The sequence below is a fragment of the Calliopsis andreniformis genome, chromosome 9, assembly GCF_051401765.1.
Source record: "Calliopsis andreniformis isolate RMS-2024a chromosome 9, iyCalAndr_principal, whole genome shotgun sequence".
In the NCBI taxonomy this organism is placed as follows: domain Eukaryota; kingdom Metazoa; phylum Arthropoda; class Insecta; order Hymenoptera; family Andrenidae; genus Calliopsis; species Calliopsis andreniformis.
Window position 1 is genome coordinate 17770629 of NC_135070.1, and position 17519 is coordinate 17788147.

The window sequence follows — 17519 nt, forward strand, 5'->3', positions numbered from 1 at the left end:
TTCTACATACGAACCGACAGCGCCCAGGCAAGCACCTAAGACCACCTATGAAGAAATATCATCTTCACGATGCTACTATTCCTTCTTCCCTTCGTTTCTCGCGACTCGCTATCTTATACCGATAGGATCTAGAATCAGAACGAGAAATTACTCGTGGTTCGAGTCCAGCGATGGCGTGACGGCCGAAGGCCGGTTAGGCAGATGCATGGCAACGAGTTGACATCGAGCGCTGCGGGCTAGCGTGGCTAGAGCTCCGCGCTCCACGGCAGCACGCACATGCGAGCACCCCGCGCTGTGTTCTCCTGGAAAAGGGAACGCGGCTAGAGGCTCGGTCGTGCGCGAGCGCGTGCACGCACAGCTCAGGCACGCACACGACCCGATTCCTGCTGTTGTTGTGTTGCGCCGTTGAATACCCTCCTCTACTACGACACATAGAATAGTAATGAGGGACAGAGATACGAGGAGGGCCCTCCTCGCGATGTAGGGAGCCGAGCCGACGGTTCGGAGCGTCGTCACGCGAGAACGTGGCCAGCTGACGTTCTCTCTCGATACTCTCCCTTTTCGCGTTCTCTTCTCTTCTTCTACGTGCTTGACCGCCCCTGCCCACTCCACGAGTGCTCTTTTCCGCCCTCCCATTGTCTTCCAGCTTTTGTACGCGGCCACGAAGCCACCCTTCTCACCGAGTCACCGTTCGGGAACCGGATGATATTCCTTCCATGTCTGACTGGTCGCGTCTTTTTTAATTTCAGAGAGCCTGGAGTGGTAACGAAGGTCCCTAGCGCCGAGGATGGAAGGAAAGTCAATGTCTAGGTTGGTGTTGCGTCTGATTGGTCAGGTTTGGGTTCCAATCAGCAGTGGACGCACGGTTTACACTCGTTCAAAGAAAACCAATTTTTCCAGGCTAATTTCGGATCGCCACTTCCTCTACGGAAGACCTATTAGATTAAGAAAGGTGGACTCCACTGTCACTCACCCACCATAGGTCTCCCGTAAGATCGCCCCTGTAATTATACAGAGCCGTTTTCTACTCTGTCCTCTATCTTTCCATCCCCGTACCTTTCGTTCTTTCCCCTCTTCCCCTCTACTCCTGTAGTTTCCCTCCTCCTCGTTCCAATAGTGGTGAAAAGGAAGGAAAAGTCACTCTTAAGGTGGTCGTCCGCACAGTGAATGGACGGCCAGAAACAAAAGGATGCCGCGTTTCATCGGCTAACGTCAGAAGTGACGATCTTAATGGAGGGGGTGAAAGACACCGCGAAGGGTGTGGCGCGATCTCCCGCCGGGGTTATCCTTTCAATGAGAGGTTACAGGTGCCGGCGGATGTTGCTACTTTTCCAGATCGATCTCACACTGAACCTCACATGGGAAATTCTTAGGTATATTTAAGAGGGATTATTCTACTTTAAAAATATTTCAATTTTCTTAAAATCCTAAATAGGCCCAGCCCCAAGACTATGGGCAAAGTAGAATAAATTCAACAGCACTACTCGCGTGACAGCCTTACCTTTATTGAATACCAAAGGCGATAACGCGCGTCAGCTTCGGCACCGCCACGGTATTCCGTCTTCCCGCGCGGTGCGTGCTCCTCTAAACAACTTCTTTGTTTTTCTCGCCCCGAGATCCACTGCAGAGCCGCGTACACCGTTGAATTAAACGAAACTGAAATTCTAATGAGCCGGATGTTCCTGCGATCTGGTGCACCTGATCTATAATTTCATACCCGCATACGTCTGTATGCCTGCATGCACCAGGTAGTTCCGCGGGAAAAAACGTTCGGGAGAAAAATGAGAGGAACATAAACAGGTACACGTTATATCTGTACCCGTGTTGCGATTCAAAGTGATTGAAGGAAGTCTTATAGATTCATCGATTCGATTTACAAACCGAGCGAGTTTCTCCAGTCTTGAGGCAGAGGGTGGGACGTGGCCCAGGCTAAATATAGGAAACAGTTTCGGACGGTGGAGTAATGCCGTGTGCAGAACACGGTCAAACACAATGTTTGCGGGCAACGCCCACCTATACTGGCCCCGACTTTTACTGCCGGGTAGTAAAGAACGAAAATTATGATCGGAGCTTGTCACTGCTCCGGGCGTCGAGGAGCTCTCTAAGATCTGCCATCAGCCAGCCTATCCCCTAAAGTCCCTCGTTTCCTCGCAATTGTACACGCACGCTCCAAGACGTGCCATTACCAATGTAAATGAAACGTATCGAAAATGTCTCGAGCGACAGGAGAGCTGGGCAACCGTAAGGACTTGGAGGGATAAGTTCAAGCCGAAGGGACTTCGCCAGTCTTTTGGCGACTCGGTTTTCGCCGATCGAAATGGTTGAGTGACGAACAGGCAGATCACGGAAACTGCGAGAGCGAAGAGAAAGTCCTCAGCTTCGCGAGATGCGAGCGCAATTACACGGAGCGATAAAAGTGCTGCTTCGCGCTGTAATTTAGAATTATTTTTATGCCGGTTTCGGTCGGCAGAGAAACGAGAACCGAGGAACGCAACCGACGCTTCGGAGGGCAATTTGTGTGCGAGTTTCCGCGCTGCTCCTGTTTATATTCTACTTTCCACCTGGGGAACGGCTGTCAGCGTTTCCCCTCCCAACGACGAGAATGTAAAATTGAACTATAAAAAAACAAGGTGAGTTGAACATTTGTCGGCAGGAGTGTTAGATACTTTCTGGTGAAATTCTTGCCTGTCACCTAGATAATAGAATGGAACACTAAGTATCTGACAGAGGAAAGAGAAAGGAAATTGTATTCATAATTTTTCTAGTTTCTAATTAAATACAATTAAATAGCCCTTGGAAATACAATGTCTGCGAATTGCACTATCCAAATTCTAAAACAACATCTAAATCCAAACTCTTTTAAATTCTCGTCAGAGGATCCTATCTGCATTGAACAATTCCTGAAAGCTCCCTGTGATTCTACGCTCTCGCAGCGCGTCGAAAACAGGTTGAAAATCGCGTCGATCGAGTCTCCAATTATCCGTCGATTCTTAGGGAGCCCTATAGCAGGGATGGATCTTTTTAAAGCAGAAAGTTTCGCGTGTACAGGAGGACCTATCGGCTTTAGGAAAGTTCTGCGGTGGCTCGTCAGAGGCAGCGGGAGTGGAACGTCGACGCGGGTCCTCTCGTCGCCTAATTGAATGGCATTTTATTTAGCACAGTTCCCCGCACTCTGGATAGCCGCCATTTACCTCAATTACGTAATTCACCGTACACAACCGACCGCGCAGCTACCCACCATGGGCATTGCATGGCGATGGCCATACCGATGCCGATGGTGGTGGTGGTGGCGGCACGGTGTTGGTGGTGGTCAACTGATGACACGTGTTTGCGCTACCGCCGCCGTGCAATTAGCCCCCCAATGTAATTTCGCGCTGTAAGAGCGTGCCACGCTCTTTTGGCCTAGTGCCGTACCTGAGGGCGCATCGGTACCCCCTATTTACCAAGAGGGAAGTGATCTCCTCCGGAAGACGTAGAAAAATTTGATTTTAAGTACTCCACCGGCGGCGCCTTCGATGGCTATTTTTGCATCCGGTTTTATCCGTCCGCTATATGGATTCTCGGGCTAAGACTGGTCGTCCTCGAGTCTTTGACCCACTGATAAAAATCGCGCGTCCTTCGTCGGGGTACGCCTGGTTGCCAAGCTTTCGGGGAGTCCTTGGCATCTCAATAGAAAGGGAACCCCAGGCGTCCTGAATGCCTATCAGCGCCACTGTTTCCGTGGAAGCGATTTTTCCGTGCCTTCCATTGTCCAATACCGCGCAATTAATCTCACGTGCCTGGCTGAGTGTATAGCGAATAAATATTCGCGTAATTGAAGCATCGAGTAGGTGTACGCTGGCGGGACGTGATGCAATGTTAATGAATGGAGTATTAACCGGCAACTCGTATCATTGCGGACGATACCTGTAGTCCAGCTGGTAATTGTGACCAGCGACTGATTAGGCGTAATTATCATTCGGCTGAAGAAACGTCCCCGAGTACCGAGACTGTCGAGAATCATGCCAATTCATGCTTCCAATTCTTCATCTCGAGTTTCACTCTCCGTTTCTCTCCTTAGGATCCAAGTAGTAAAGTTCGTTCCGTTCTTAATTAATGATTATCATTTGTCGATTACAAGCTTGGATACATTTATGAGCCATCCGTTCCCTGTGATCGAAGCAGCGCAAACAATGCAACTGCCTATGAAAAAATTACTCGGGGGAGGGACTGGAAAAGTTAATTCTGGGAAGACGATTAGAAGCGATCAGATAAGAGCTTGCCGAGCGAGGGACGTGTCGTTTCCCAGTCGTGCCGAGACTTTCAACATAATTAGACGTCTCTGTCGCCTTGCGATTTTGTTTCAATCTACCCTCGTGAGCAGAGGTTTATAACATGCTGAGGGGATTGAAGAGATAGTTGTAACATGGAACTGATTAAATATTGAAATATAACACGGTTGATGGTACTTTTAGCAATACCTACTCATGCTAAGGGACATGTTGTAGATATAGAATCCTCAATGCACAAGGAAGTTGTGAAACTTGATCCCCTGAGGGTGCTACCGACTGCAAATGAAGAATGTGGACTACAGTCACGGTGGATACAGAAGTCATTCGTTGGAGTATCGAAATTACAGACGACGGAGGCGAAATTATTTACATTAAATTAATCGTAGTGGAAGACAAAGGTTGCTCGTGGGCGAGCAACGGGCGACCACGCTTTAGATTATCCGCGAACGGGATCTGATCCTTCACCTGTCTACCGTGTTGCATTCGCAGATACGATCAGCGAAAAGCCACTACTGCGTTACGAAATTTACTCCGTGGGTAAATTTTTTCCCGCATCCGTGCTACCTGCAGCCTCTATACCCACCGCAATTTCGATAAAAAGTTCTATTACCTATAATGCGACCGCCGGCGAGATAGCATCTTTCGAAGAAAATTTAGGTCATTGCATGGCTACAGTCTTCCGTGTCTCTTCACGGTGTGTAATTTTCAGCGTACTTCGAAGATATTGAAAAATAGAAGAAGTCAATATTGTAGTGTGAAAAAGATCTCAGGGAAATTGTTTCGTTTTTGCACGAAAGGATTCGCCAAGGGTTTCTGAGAAATGGGTAGTTTTAAGCAAAGTGGATGTGGAATCTGTTCGGTAGAAAAGGAGCTTTCAGTGAACTAAAGCTGTAGCATTAGTAGCAATGTTGCTCGTAGGTGAGAGCGGAAAAACGTGTCATTTGAGCCGCTCCACCTCCAGCGGTTTACTCCTTTCGCGGTGGGTTAATGGGCGGGGCCAAAGATGTCGTCTGTTGCCAAACTGTCACGGTGACGTTCTACTGTGTCCCTGTGCGATGTGCATTCTTAATTTCTCATTTAAAAGGCGACTCTCTATAGAAGAAATTATACACCTTTCCAACCGCAGCTTATTGTACCAACAATACAAAACACTCAAGACCCAGAATTGTTAAGAGTACCTATGTTCATTTCACCAAAGCACCGCCAAATTACAAGAATACCAAAGTGCATCAAAGTGCACAAAAGAAACATCACAACTATGAAAATTCCTACCAGTTGGAGCAGCTCCAATTCTACGAAGAAATCAATAAAAGAAAGCCCATGTGAAATGACTAATCCTTCTCTCAACAAAATCCACTTGCATCCCAGATGTCGAGTCCACCTCTCCTCAACTCAAGTCCTATCGAATTTGCCATCGATGAGAGCACAGGCAGCCTCGGTGTGCCCCAAAACTCAGGGCTCCATACATACCAGTAACCCTCGTCGATCGTGATCTCCGAGTTTCTTCTGGAGCTATACCCCCGACGGAGTCTGTCGGGAGTAGTGGCAGCATAGTTCGCGCACGACGAACGAAAAGGGTCCCCGGACAGGTAGAGAGAACACCTCCACGAACGAAGGTGCCCCGAGGGCGTCGGAATAGGGTGGACGTGGCCGAGGTAGGTCCCCGCCCACTTCGACACCATAATGGCCTCCGCGCGGCCAATCAGCTCGCTCGACGTCACAGGCGAGGAGTGGGGCGAGGCTGGCAGCGCCAATGAGCGGGCGCAGTAACGGCTGTTGTGGGCGTTGCCTTGAGTGGCGCCACCGCGGCGACTTTCGGAAACCGTGCACCGGGCTCCGGGGAGAGGCTCAGGCTTCATTATGTATCATTATACCGGTCCGCGCCGCGCGGTGTGCACTGCAGTTACTGGGCCAGGCGCGCGTGTGTTCTTTTCTCTCTTCGTCGTCGTCGTCGTCTTCTTCTTCTTCTTCTTCTTCCTCCCTACGCTCGGCCGGCGTATCGTCGCGACCGTTCCCGACGACACCAGATCGGTCACCACGGAGAGATGCTCGACGGCGAATAATCACCGCGACGCGCGTGGAAAAAGCACTTGCTGGCTGCTGAGCGAGCGTGCGCGCGCGCGCACGCGTGTCTATCATCCCAGCGACGTGCACAATTAAATCACGGCTACGCAGTTCGCGCGAGTGTGCTGTCACAGACCAGTTGGGCATCGACAGATTATCGGTTCCCGTCGGAGGCACTGGACCAACCGGCTGCTCGTCCAGGATCCATCGACCATTGGTTCCGTTCGCGTATTGTCGATTGGTGTCGCAGCGTCGACCAGTAGTGCACATCCGTCGTTAACGCGCGCTAGACGTGACCGGAGTCTATCGGTGATCGACAGGCCAGCGCAACGCGCTTCGTCGCGGAGTGAAAAGAACCAGTATGTCGATGGACAGTTCGCCTCGACTCGCGCAACGCTACGCTCCAAGTAGATGACGAGCCGACGCGTACGGCGCTCAGTGACGTACGATAGTACTTGTGCAAAATCTCTGTGCCTGGAAATAGCAACACGACCACTGGATTGCGTTCCGTCGCAACAGTTACGTGGGTGAAGTGCTTAGTGATCTGACAATAGCAAACACTTTGGGATTGAAACCAGGAATAGTGAATACGTGAACGTGAGGACGATTAACTCTTCATCAGTGACTATTTCGAGTTTCCCTATGAAGGAAGTCTTTAGTTCCCTACGAAGTGACAGTGGAGCCTAGTTCAAACATAGCTAGTCCCCCAAAAGCATCATTACGTCTCGCATCTCAAAGACCATCTGTGTCAGTGAAGAAGAACTACCCAGCCATCACTTAGAACCAATGTCGACTCTTCTCGCCACCGATCCAATACCATCCCCTTAACTGAGCGTCTGCTGACGTGACCCAGAGGCCCCAAGATTCGGGCCCCGTACGGTGTTCGCGCGACGGCGGCGGCGACGACGTCGTCGGCGAGTTTGTCCGCGAGAACCGTGGGCTGTGGCGGCGGCATCGACGTCGCGACTAAGGTGGAGCGTCCGGGCAGCACGACGACGCTCAATTTCACGGACCTGGGGAGCCCATTCGGGGCGGGCGACCCCTGTCCGTCGAGTACCCCGACCCCGAATAGCATGTCCGGAGGTGGTGGACCTTCTGGCGGCGGCGGTGGTGGCGGTGGCGGCGGTGCAGGTGCAGGAGGCGGTGGTTCCGACATGGAGCAGCATCTTCACCACACGGGTCTCGGCTCGGTGACGCCTGGCCCGCCTGGCGGTAACGGCGGCGACAGCACCACGTCTAGTACACCCGTATCGCAAAGTGGAAAATCGGCGTTCATCGAGTTGCAACACAACAATCTGTACAACTCCGCCAGCTTGCGCGGCGGCTACCCTGGAGGACACAATGTGCCTGGTGCTCATCAGTTCTCGCATCAAGTCAGCGCGCTCGGCCACCAAACCAGCGGCCCAGGCAGCGGGAACCAGCAACACGCGGATGCAGGTTTCCCCAGTCCTAGGTCCGCGCTAGCCGGATATCCGTTCGCGCCCATGCACCAGCACAACGCCTACGGATATCACCTGGGATCGTACGCGCCCCAGTGCCCCTCGCCGCCCAAGGACGGTGAGTACCCGAACTGTATGTATTCGCAGCCTTTTTTATTCCTACTTTTATAATAGAGATAGTTAACCTAGATTGGTCGTCCTTGTTCCTGGAAATCGCTAGATCACTGCTTCCGTTCGAACTAGATTCGCGGTGTTCAACGGTCAAGCGTTTTGCATGGGACGGAGAGAAAAATTCAGGAGCTTGTTATACGTTTTCGCGTGAGTGGAGACAGTGTTGTGTGATTTCACGGAACAAGGAACCGCTGGAGGGTTTACGGTGAAGCTTGGGGTTGGGATGTTTTCTTAGTGTTGTTTGGCTGGCAAATGTGCTCTGAGACGTCAGATTTTTTACCCTTGGTTCTTTCGTAAAAGTTTGAATCACCGTAGACTCTTCAGAAGACATATCGCCTATTTGCTGGAACAGTGATGTATCTCGAATATCATGATTTATTGAAAAACGAGATAGTATTTCTATTCAGTGTAATAATCACTGTGTACTTGAAGTGTGTCATTGTTGTAGCGAACAGGTAATAGATACGTACTATTATTATGGATAATAATAAGAACTGAAGGAACATTGAGTGTTCATCGTCCCTTTAGCGATTACACATATAGTTCAGTCTCTATGTCGATGATTCTTCTTAAAATAGTCCAAAGTATACAGTAAGATATTAATAGAGTTCTAACCTTAATAAACCAAAAAAGTGCCCCAGACAACTTCTTAGTATCAAATATTTTTATTCATCATTGAGTTTCCATCCACCCTCACATATTCATAACCTCATATTCCACAATGAATCATCCTATTCGTATACCATCCCACACCGTCGGCTATCATATACCAAAACAGTTCACCGTCAGTCCCCTACTATATCTGTCACCTATGAAGTCTCGAGTCTTCTCAAATCGAATCATCTCGCGAAGTCATTCATCAAGTGTTCATTATTCGCGCGTGTGTGTGGCGATCAGGCGCCAAGTTGAATCCGTGAGGTTCTTCGCTGCCGATTCCGTCGTGTCGGGCCGAAGGAGCGACAGACGCGGCTGTCCCGAAAAAAGGAACGAAAACGGAAGAGGGAATCTAGAGTAGCAGGTAGCGGTCGGTCGACGGCCTACCGATGGACGGGCACAATAACGCCGAGAAGCGGAATAAGATATACGACTAGGAAAGAGAATCCTCTTGGGACCCCGAAAAAGTCCCGCAAAGCGGCTAACGAACGAAACAAAAAGCCCTGCGCTGCTGAATGGGACTAGTCGCGGGCCGCCTCTTGTGTCTCTCGGAAGGCGCTCCTAGACGGCCAGCCAAAATACGCAACTGTTCGGCTTTTCTTCTTCTGCCTTCTGGCCTCTTTTCAGCACATAATGCGAGTCTTCTTCAGCAGACGAAATAGCGAAGTCAGCTAATTGCGTGTCTCGTTACCAGACACTTTTGATGCGCGTTAAATTTCCCAGCATCTCTCGGTACAGACTGCTCCGTCTGTCGATAGCGTCTTACATTCGTTGACCTTAGCTGTGCCAAGTTAGAAAAAGGACCTTACTCTTATTAAAACCAATGATTCGAGATTTCTCTCCACACCGTGACTCCATCTCTCTCGTGATATAGGTGTTAGCCTCGATCAATGAATAGAGTACACTTAGCAAGGGACTATGTACAACACTGGACAATGAATGCGTTCAGAACTAATTACGGAGGAATTTAGAGGAAAAAGCAGGACTCGATACACTGTATCATTCCCGCGAGCCCTTGTCCTTAAATTCATAATGATCGAAGTTTCTCTTCCTTCCCACCCATTCGTTGTTCCTGGAATATCTACCGTGTAGCTTTGCATTATGAAAGCACGCGCTCAAAGGGTGGAACTATCCCTTGCGTAGTTCGAACCACGGGGACATCGCTTATAGATTGCCTCGGACGGGTAGACTTGTCGAAATTACTGGGAAAAAGGACAAGTTTCAAATAGAAAGGGTTCTTTCTCCGGATATACACCGTTCACCCTTCGAAGAATCTGCTAACTATTGCCCTGCACTCTCGGCAATTTTTTCTTCCTCCATAGCGACTGCTCGGCTCGCAAAGTTGCAAATGCGCGAGCATTGAGAATATAATGCGGCTGATTGCGTGTTCCAAGGGTCGCGATCCTGGTGCACATACGTGTCCCGAAGCGCTTGCGACAGGGAGACGTCTATGGGGAGAGATCACGAACGATTTTCTCTCGTTAGGATAACAATTTCTGAGCAGTTAGGTTTTCATAAATCATTAGGCGAGCTGTGACGAGTTCCCGTGTAAGAGCACCGCGCAAGAACTAACTGGATTAGTGGAAATTTTCGCTCGAGGGCTCCCAGAAGTCTACGCGTGTCTAAGAGAAACGCGATGCTCGATATTGTGTTGTAAGGCGATTGCATTGCGATCTTCGTGCTTACGATACCGAACGATCGTTCATCGACGGCTGGCCACGTGCTGCCATGTCGTTATTGATTGCTTGTGATTTTTCTATATCGTTCGGTCACTGTACTTTCCACTCGATAGCGTTTTTTGCGACAGTGTGACAGTGAGACATTTTCCGTCCTACCACGTGATATTTGTCCATGAGCATTCCCAGAGCACTCGTAAAATAGCTGATGGCGGAGGAATTTATCGAGATCGAATCGTAGTACTGTTGTTAATTAATTCTTACATGCAGGTAGCACGCGCGTGCGACAGGTAGCGAGAATCTGACAAACGGAAGATCGTTTCAGTTGTTCGTGGTCGATATTGGCCTTTCCGGCAACATGTTGATGGAGGCGATTGGATTAATTAAATAATAAAAATCGTTTCGGAATCACGATCGAGCTAATTACCAAGGTGCACGCTATTGTTTGTGCATCCTTCCTGTCGGCACCTGTTCTTTGACTTCTACGAAACTATGCTGATGCGAGTGTACATGATTCTTTTAATACTTCAGTGGTTGAATTGGATTTTGTGGTATGCGAATTTTTAGAATGTTTTGATCCAGTATTGCTCGTTAGAAAAAAGTTGTTGAAAGAAAATGTTAGAAAGGCTTGTCAATTTTGAACAGAATTGAGCTAACAGAAGCAGGCCAAGAAACTCAATTACTTCTAGTTTACCAAGATGGATTACGAAGGAATCAGAAATTTTTAGTATGAACTTGTTAATGTGACAGCCCTTGATAGATTGATAGACGTCCCCTGATTGACATTTCTTGCAATCCACATTATAAGAGATTTCTAAGTATGTCTCCCTTAATAAGCATTCTGTTAATACAGCAGCTTGATCGAGGATCTAAAGATAACTCGCCACCACCATCAGTGACTAATGATAATCAGTTTCGATAGACAGCTCACATGTACTCAAATTCCACGACTAACAACTTCGCTGTCTACTTAGTCCAGAAATCCATCCTCATCGAGCATCAAACTCTCTCGCGCCATCATTACTCTTCCCAACAAAATTCTCTAACTTTGTCTTTCGAAAAAATTTCCTTTTATAAACGAACACAAAAGAGACTAATCTATGTTTCAACCAAATTCCTTACACGATCTCCCAGTGTAGTAGATTCACCAACCAACACCCCAAACAACGCTGAAGGTTCCCTCATGTGGTAGCAAGAATCTACCATCCAATCTGTATCGCGACAAATGAACTGGCCATTAACGTCGCCACGTCCAGTCCCTCTTGTCTTGTCATCGACAAGAAGCATCCCCGACGTTTCAAGGAGCAAACCTCGGGAACCAGAATCCAATTAACGTGGGTACCCTGTACCTTCACCGAGTTCTACATTAGTCACCGACCTGGCCGCTCGACGGGCCAAATTAATCCGGAACGGTTCAAAGACAATGCGGTAGGCCCAGGTCAGGGTGATGGATTAGGTATTAAACGGTTGTTTTCACAAGGATTAGGAGAGGCGACCTGGAACACGCCTGGATCGCCTAGATCTCGACGGGGAGGCTGTGCGCGGCTGAACGATGGTGGCGACGATGACAGGACTCAGGCACGAGGATTTGCGCGGAAGTCGTGTTTTCTCTAGCATAGATACATCCGCAGATACGGCGCGGGCTGCCACTCAACCGGATCCTGGGAATTCGTTCGTCCCCCAGCTGACAATGAGAAAAGTAGGGTTCGAACTGCCGTCACGCAAAGTGCGCCGCGCAACGGCCGTCAGCTTCGACGATCAACGATAAACTATTCGCCTAGCTTGTGTTTTTTCTTCGCGCTCGGGGAACTTCCGGTCCCTACTAGCAATTCGTGACTACGTACTGATGGAAGGTCTAGTCGATGGTAGTGGAAATTTGATGTTCCATGTCGTACCCTGTGGTAAACGGAAGGGACTCTAACCATTGTCGTGTTCGGGCTAATTTGACTAGAAACTCTATTGTTGTTTGATAAGGATTCAGTTTGCGTAAAGTCTTTAATCCACGGAATAATCGTTTTCCTCGGTTAGGGGTTCGATTGGACTCGAACGTGTATTAATCGTCAGGGCTGGCAACTTTCACGATGGCCAAGGATGTAGGTCGATAAATTGCTACCCCAGCAGTAATCGGCAACCTGGACGCACGCTGAGATTGTGTTGCTCCGCGACGGAACGAAAGTAGCAGAGAATGCAGAGCGAGGCTCGCAAATGACCCGTGTGAATTACGGCAAAGTGGTAGTTTCAGACGGTTTTCAGTGACTGCTTTGCATACTGCGGTCGCGTTAACGACTATAACCTTTCGCAGCGCGAACGCCGGCAAGAAAAATGTATCGTAAAACGCGGCAGCGCCTTCTTCGCGGCGATTTTCGCTCGCCACTGTGGACCTAGAGCTTTATGAACTTCTCTGCCGTTTGGTGTTGCATCACAAGCTGTGACTAAGGGGCCTGGCCCGCTCGCAATCAATGCCAGCGTGCCAGTGAATTCATTGTACACACTGTGGTCGGTGGTAAGAGGGTAATTAGCGGCGATTCAACGCGTGGTGTTCCTTCGTCGCCCCCTTTTCGATTACGTGATTAGTATACTTGCTCATAAGTTTCGCGATAAAGGGGATGTGTGTGTTTTTGAGCAAATCGTCGTTGGAAATAATTAATTATTGACTAGTTTCTCTATACACGAAATATTTAGTGTTTGTTGAAAGTAGTTGGTGAGCTTGGACGAAAATTTGCCTTAGGAAGAATTGTTAAAATATACTCTGATAAGATGACGCTACCCTCTTTTTAATTCAGTCCCTTGGCGATTGCTCGATCGCGATGAAGATCGAATTTAGATTCAGAGCAGCCAAATTGAATATTTATTATTTTTGATAAAGGGTAGACGTTTCTGTGAACAAAATTGTATTATAGTTTAGGGTAACGAGGTCATGCGTTGACCCCTTCGCGAAGGCTATTTTTAATTTCTTATTTGCTATTACTTATCCATAGTCAATGGGAAGGCACCAATAACGAATAATCAATTCGTCCTTGGTCCAAGGGGCATTCAAATGCGTTTAGATAGCAAACCACTCATCAGTCTTTTCGCGACATCCATGTTTTGTAACGGGGCGATAAAGAACAACGATGTATTGAATAATATATATTACATCCGCCTGATAAAGTGTCTAGGAGAGTCTAGTTGAAACTGATATAGTTGTTCTAGAAGCACAGTTACAAACTGGACTGCTTAATAGAGTTGATAAGAAGAAACGGAAGCTTGACAGTTGTAAGTAAGGACTAGATGTTTGTAAGACAGTTTTGTTGTCTGCCTGTCCATAAAATGACGTCTAAATTAATACGAGGACGGTGGATAAGTAAGGAAAATCACTGTGCGTAGGAAAAACGATACGCGGCTGACTAGAAATGTGATCATTAGACATCAATATCGACAGTATTAAGAGATAAGACTGATCTACAACCAGCGGTATTTATTTCAAGGAACTAGGGGGTAAACATGGAAAATTATTCCAAGTGAAAATGAAAAAACGATTGTAAAAGCGGATTCATGGTCGATCGAAAGAAATGTGATCGAAGCATGTTTTTATCGGAGTGTCTTTGAAGAACTCGGCTCTTGAATGTTTTAGGAAAAATTAGTACGCGAATATTGTAAAAAATCGCCAGACAAACTTAGCAAAAAGGCATACATCTCGATCCAATTAAGTCAATCGGGAAATATTCCTTACTTTTTCTGTCGAAAAATACTAATTATTCCTAATTACTTACATAAAAAAGAAATACAGCTGACAGGTAGAATAGTCCCAGGAAACCGCCGACCAATCCATTGCAGGTTATGAAACATCTTGCAGTCAAAACACAAGTATTAAATAACTGTACGGTGCGAAACTATTTTACTACGGTTAAAATAAATAACTATACGTAGTTAAAAGAACAATATTTTCAAGTAGGAAGTATAAGATCACTTTTCACTATAAAGATTTAATAATTAACAGTTTGAGATTCCACCGGTTTTAAGAAACACGTTACCGCGACTACTATGTGACATCATAGAATCGATTAATCGCAAAGACGAAGTCACGTGATCTACGTCACGTGGTTTAACCTTACCTGCTAGATCAAACTTTAACCCTTCACGCTTCACAGTAGCAAAATGACGCTTCGCGCAGGGTTCAAAACATATTTTGTGATCAGTGTAATATAACTTATAGTGTTTATAATGAGGGAATTTTTTAAGGTAAGATTTTTGTCACTAGTTTTGTTAGAAACAAGTCAAGTTTAATGATTTCCTTAAACTTCTTGCCTTTTCACAATACTTCGCACCCCTAACCAAAAAGATTTAAAGTGACTCCCATTAATGTTCGGACACCAGCATAATTTTAATTTTCAATAAAACTTTTTCAGTGATCTAACATTGTATTACTTACTTTTTGAAAATAATCAACGCTATGTGTCCAAAGATTAAAGAGTTAATGGGAATTACTCTACACCCCTGTTCCAAATTTTCTCACACACACCTAACGAACTATAAAATCATTCTGCCTTAAATATATTATATTAACTAGAATCCCTCTATGCTCGCGTCGTGTCGCACAAGACACGCCTCAGGTGTTTCCAAGAGGCGTTCACAGTGCTACCGACCATTTCCGCGGTAAATCGGAATCTGGGTGTCGTTTCGCGATCGATCTTGAAACTCGTTGATCCCCGGGTCAGGCATCCACGCCCCCGTGTCGGTGACACGGCTGGCAATAAATCACGAGGGAATCATATACCGTGTACGCGCGTATGCATGTCCGTCCGCTCGCCATAAATTACTTTAATTAATAGTCACGCTTATTATCACACAGAGAAAAGTTCCGCGGCGGTTAGTCCCCGTGTTACGTTACGTTACGTCGCTTATATGTAATTCTGAGTTTCGTCGTCGTCCCTGTTGCCTTTGTTGCCGTCAGACAATCTCCCTTTGCTACTGTCTGTCGATGCACCCGAGGATTTTCTCGCGCTTCCTTGAAAATAATAACGGGGGAGGCCTGACGTCCGGGGAAATGACAAGGCAGGCCTGTTTGGATTTCTAAATGTCTGTGTTACGTTCAAGGATTCGCACCGCGAGCCGCATTACGCTACATTGTAATTAGGGTATAAACATAATGGCGCGATCGTACGGGCCGATAGCGTTCACCCGTGGCCGACGCGATGCGTTTATTTAGTCAGCGCGTAATTATTTTCAGATTAATTTATAACAATTTCTTATCCGTAATTAATTACACCGCGGTTAGCGCTTCGATATTGTTCAAGCGATAGCAATCGGTGGCGAGTTAATCGAGATTAATGGTGATTTATCGCGGCCCGTTTAAATGCCGCGGGCCTCCGCTATGAACCTCGAGACTTCGATATTTATTTCGATATTTCGGTATTTTTACCGTGGTTGAAGCGTTATCGCTCTCTTGAATCCTTTCGGAGCTAATTTTGAACTCTGGTAATCGTTTCACAATTTAAGGCCTTTTTTACTTTTATTGGAGTTTGGAGAATCCCCTTTATGAGAGTATTTAAATAAATAAGATAAATTTTAACTGATATGCAAGTATCAAGGCATATGCAAATATGAAGATGTAATATTCAAAGTTACTTTGTTCCTCCAGTTCATCCTCTACTTTTCCATATGAATATTAAACTTACTAACCATTGGAATATTTGAAGACTGTTCAAAAAGCGCATTACACATTAAAATTCGCTTCGAATTCTAAACACTCTGAAAACAGTGTCCGAGTGCAGTCTAAGTTAACATAAATTAAATTGAACAGTGGTGGTCAGGTTTCAGTTCACATATTTCTCTTTAGTTCGTACGCCACAGGTGACGAGGTCTCTGAAAGTTGATGTTAGGGTGGTGCATGTTCGCAGACCTCTCGCCATTGGGTGATAAGGGTGGCAGCCTGGTGGACGAGCTCGGCGGCGGTGGCGGCGGCTCCCTGAGGAATGGCAAGGGCAAGAAGATGAGAAAACCGCGGACAATATACAGCAGCTTGCAGTTGCAACAGCTGAACAGGCGGTTCCAGAGGACGCAGTACCTCGCGCTACCGGAGAGAGCGGAGCTAGCGGCGAGCCTCGGACTGACGCAAACGCAGGTAAGTTTCTTCTGCTTCTATCCTCATTCCATGATCAATTCTCTCACGGAAGCGGCCCAACCCCTCTGCACCGTGTTCTCACGCGCAACGAAATTTCTGTGCGCTATCTAGACGAATGGACGCTACCACTCGTCACGCGAATCCTACGCGAGCATTCCGTGACTTTTTCCCACTTGGTATTTACTCCATCTCGAACCCTATCTGGGCAATTAAGGCTTGTTCGGATGAAAATTTTATTGCGATTTGTGTTCGCGATCGTAATGGAGAGAAATAGGTCCACTCCGATTTTGATCTGTTTATGCGAGATGGCGAACGAGACTTATTATTGTGTGGGAAGTGTTGAGCAAAGTGGATAAATTTTACTGTAGCACGTCAACTATTGAATTCTTTATTCTGCTGATTTGATTTGGGGCGATATTGTGCCTACATGCACTGAGCCTAAATATTTAATGAAGTCTTCACTATTATTTAATAAAGTTTCCAAAGTAGATTAGCAAAACAGTCTTAAAAAATCACCATCTTGTACAAACACTTTGGAATCAAAGAATTCATTTTGGATCCTTTTCTCATTAAATCATATTCAAAATTGAGGAAAATTCCTATAAATTTCAATTATTCTTTCTTCGTGACTTCTAAAAGTCTTTCATATTGACCTGACTTACGTCGACTTTTGCGACGTATAGTGTCGCGACATTTGCGAGCCACTTCGCGGCGCATCCACGTGTCCAGCGCCCACCCCTCAGGTTCGCGGTGATATCCTGTTGCACAGGACAGTCCAGCGTAACAGGATCCCCGCTGGACAGCATCTGTCAGCATTATCGGCACAAATGGCTTCACTAAATCACCGATCCGCCACGCCCTGGTCATCGGAGATAGGGTTGCCGCGGTGTCCAGTGCTGCAAAGCAAGGGATAAAATCGATGGGAAAGACTAACGAGCCAGTCATAAATATTCCCAGCGGAGTTTTTCACCTTTTCACCGGGTTACGCGCCCGCCATCGGAGGGCTTTCCGCTAATTATCCCAGCCTGGTTTCCAATTAACGATTTATTAGGAGGGGCTTGGGTGGGGGGCACCGTGGTCAAAAGCTAATTGGAGCTGGTCTTCTCCAGGGCCCATGAATTTCTCACGGATAGTCCCACGG

General features: G+C 47.1%; 1 protein-coding gene across 5 annotated transcripts in view; it reads left to right on the forward strand.

Annotated features, from left to right (window-relative positions):
• The first annotated feature begins 6755 nt into the window (after positions 1-6755).
• Dll (homeotic protein distal-less) overlaps positions 6756-17519 on the forward strand; it is a 69458-nt gene continuing 58694 nt past the window's right edge. Inside the window, exons 1-2 of one of the 5 annotated variants that reach the window (XM_076385210.1) lie at positions 6756-7907; positions 16137-16378. In XM_076385210.1, the coding sequence (XP_076241325.1) occupies positions 7409-7907; positions 16137-16378 (741 nt within the window). In that variant the 5' untranslated portion in view covers positions 6756-7408. The remainder of the gene's footprint in view (positions 7908-16136; positions 16379-17519) is intronic. The other 4 variants (XM_076385212.1, XM_076385211.1, XM_076385214.1 and 1 more) reach the window with 4 other exon arrangements.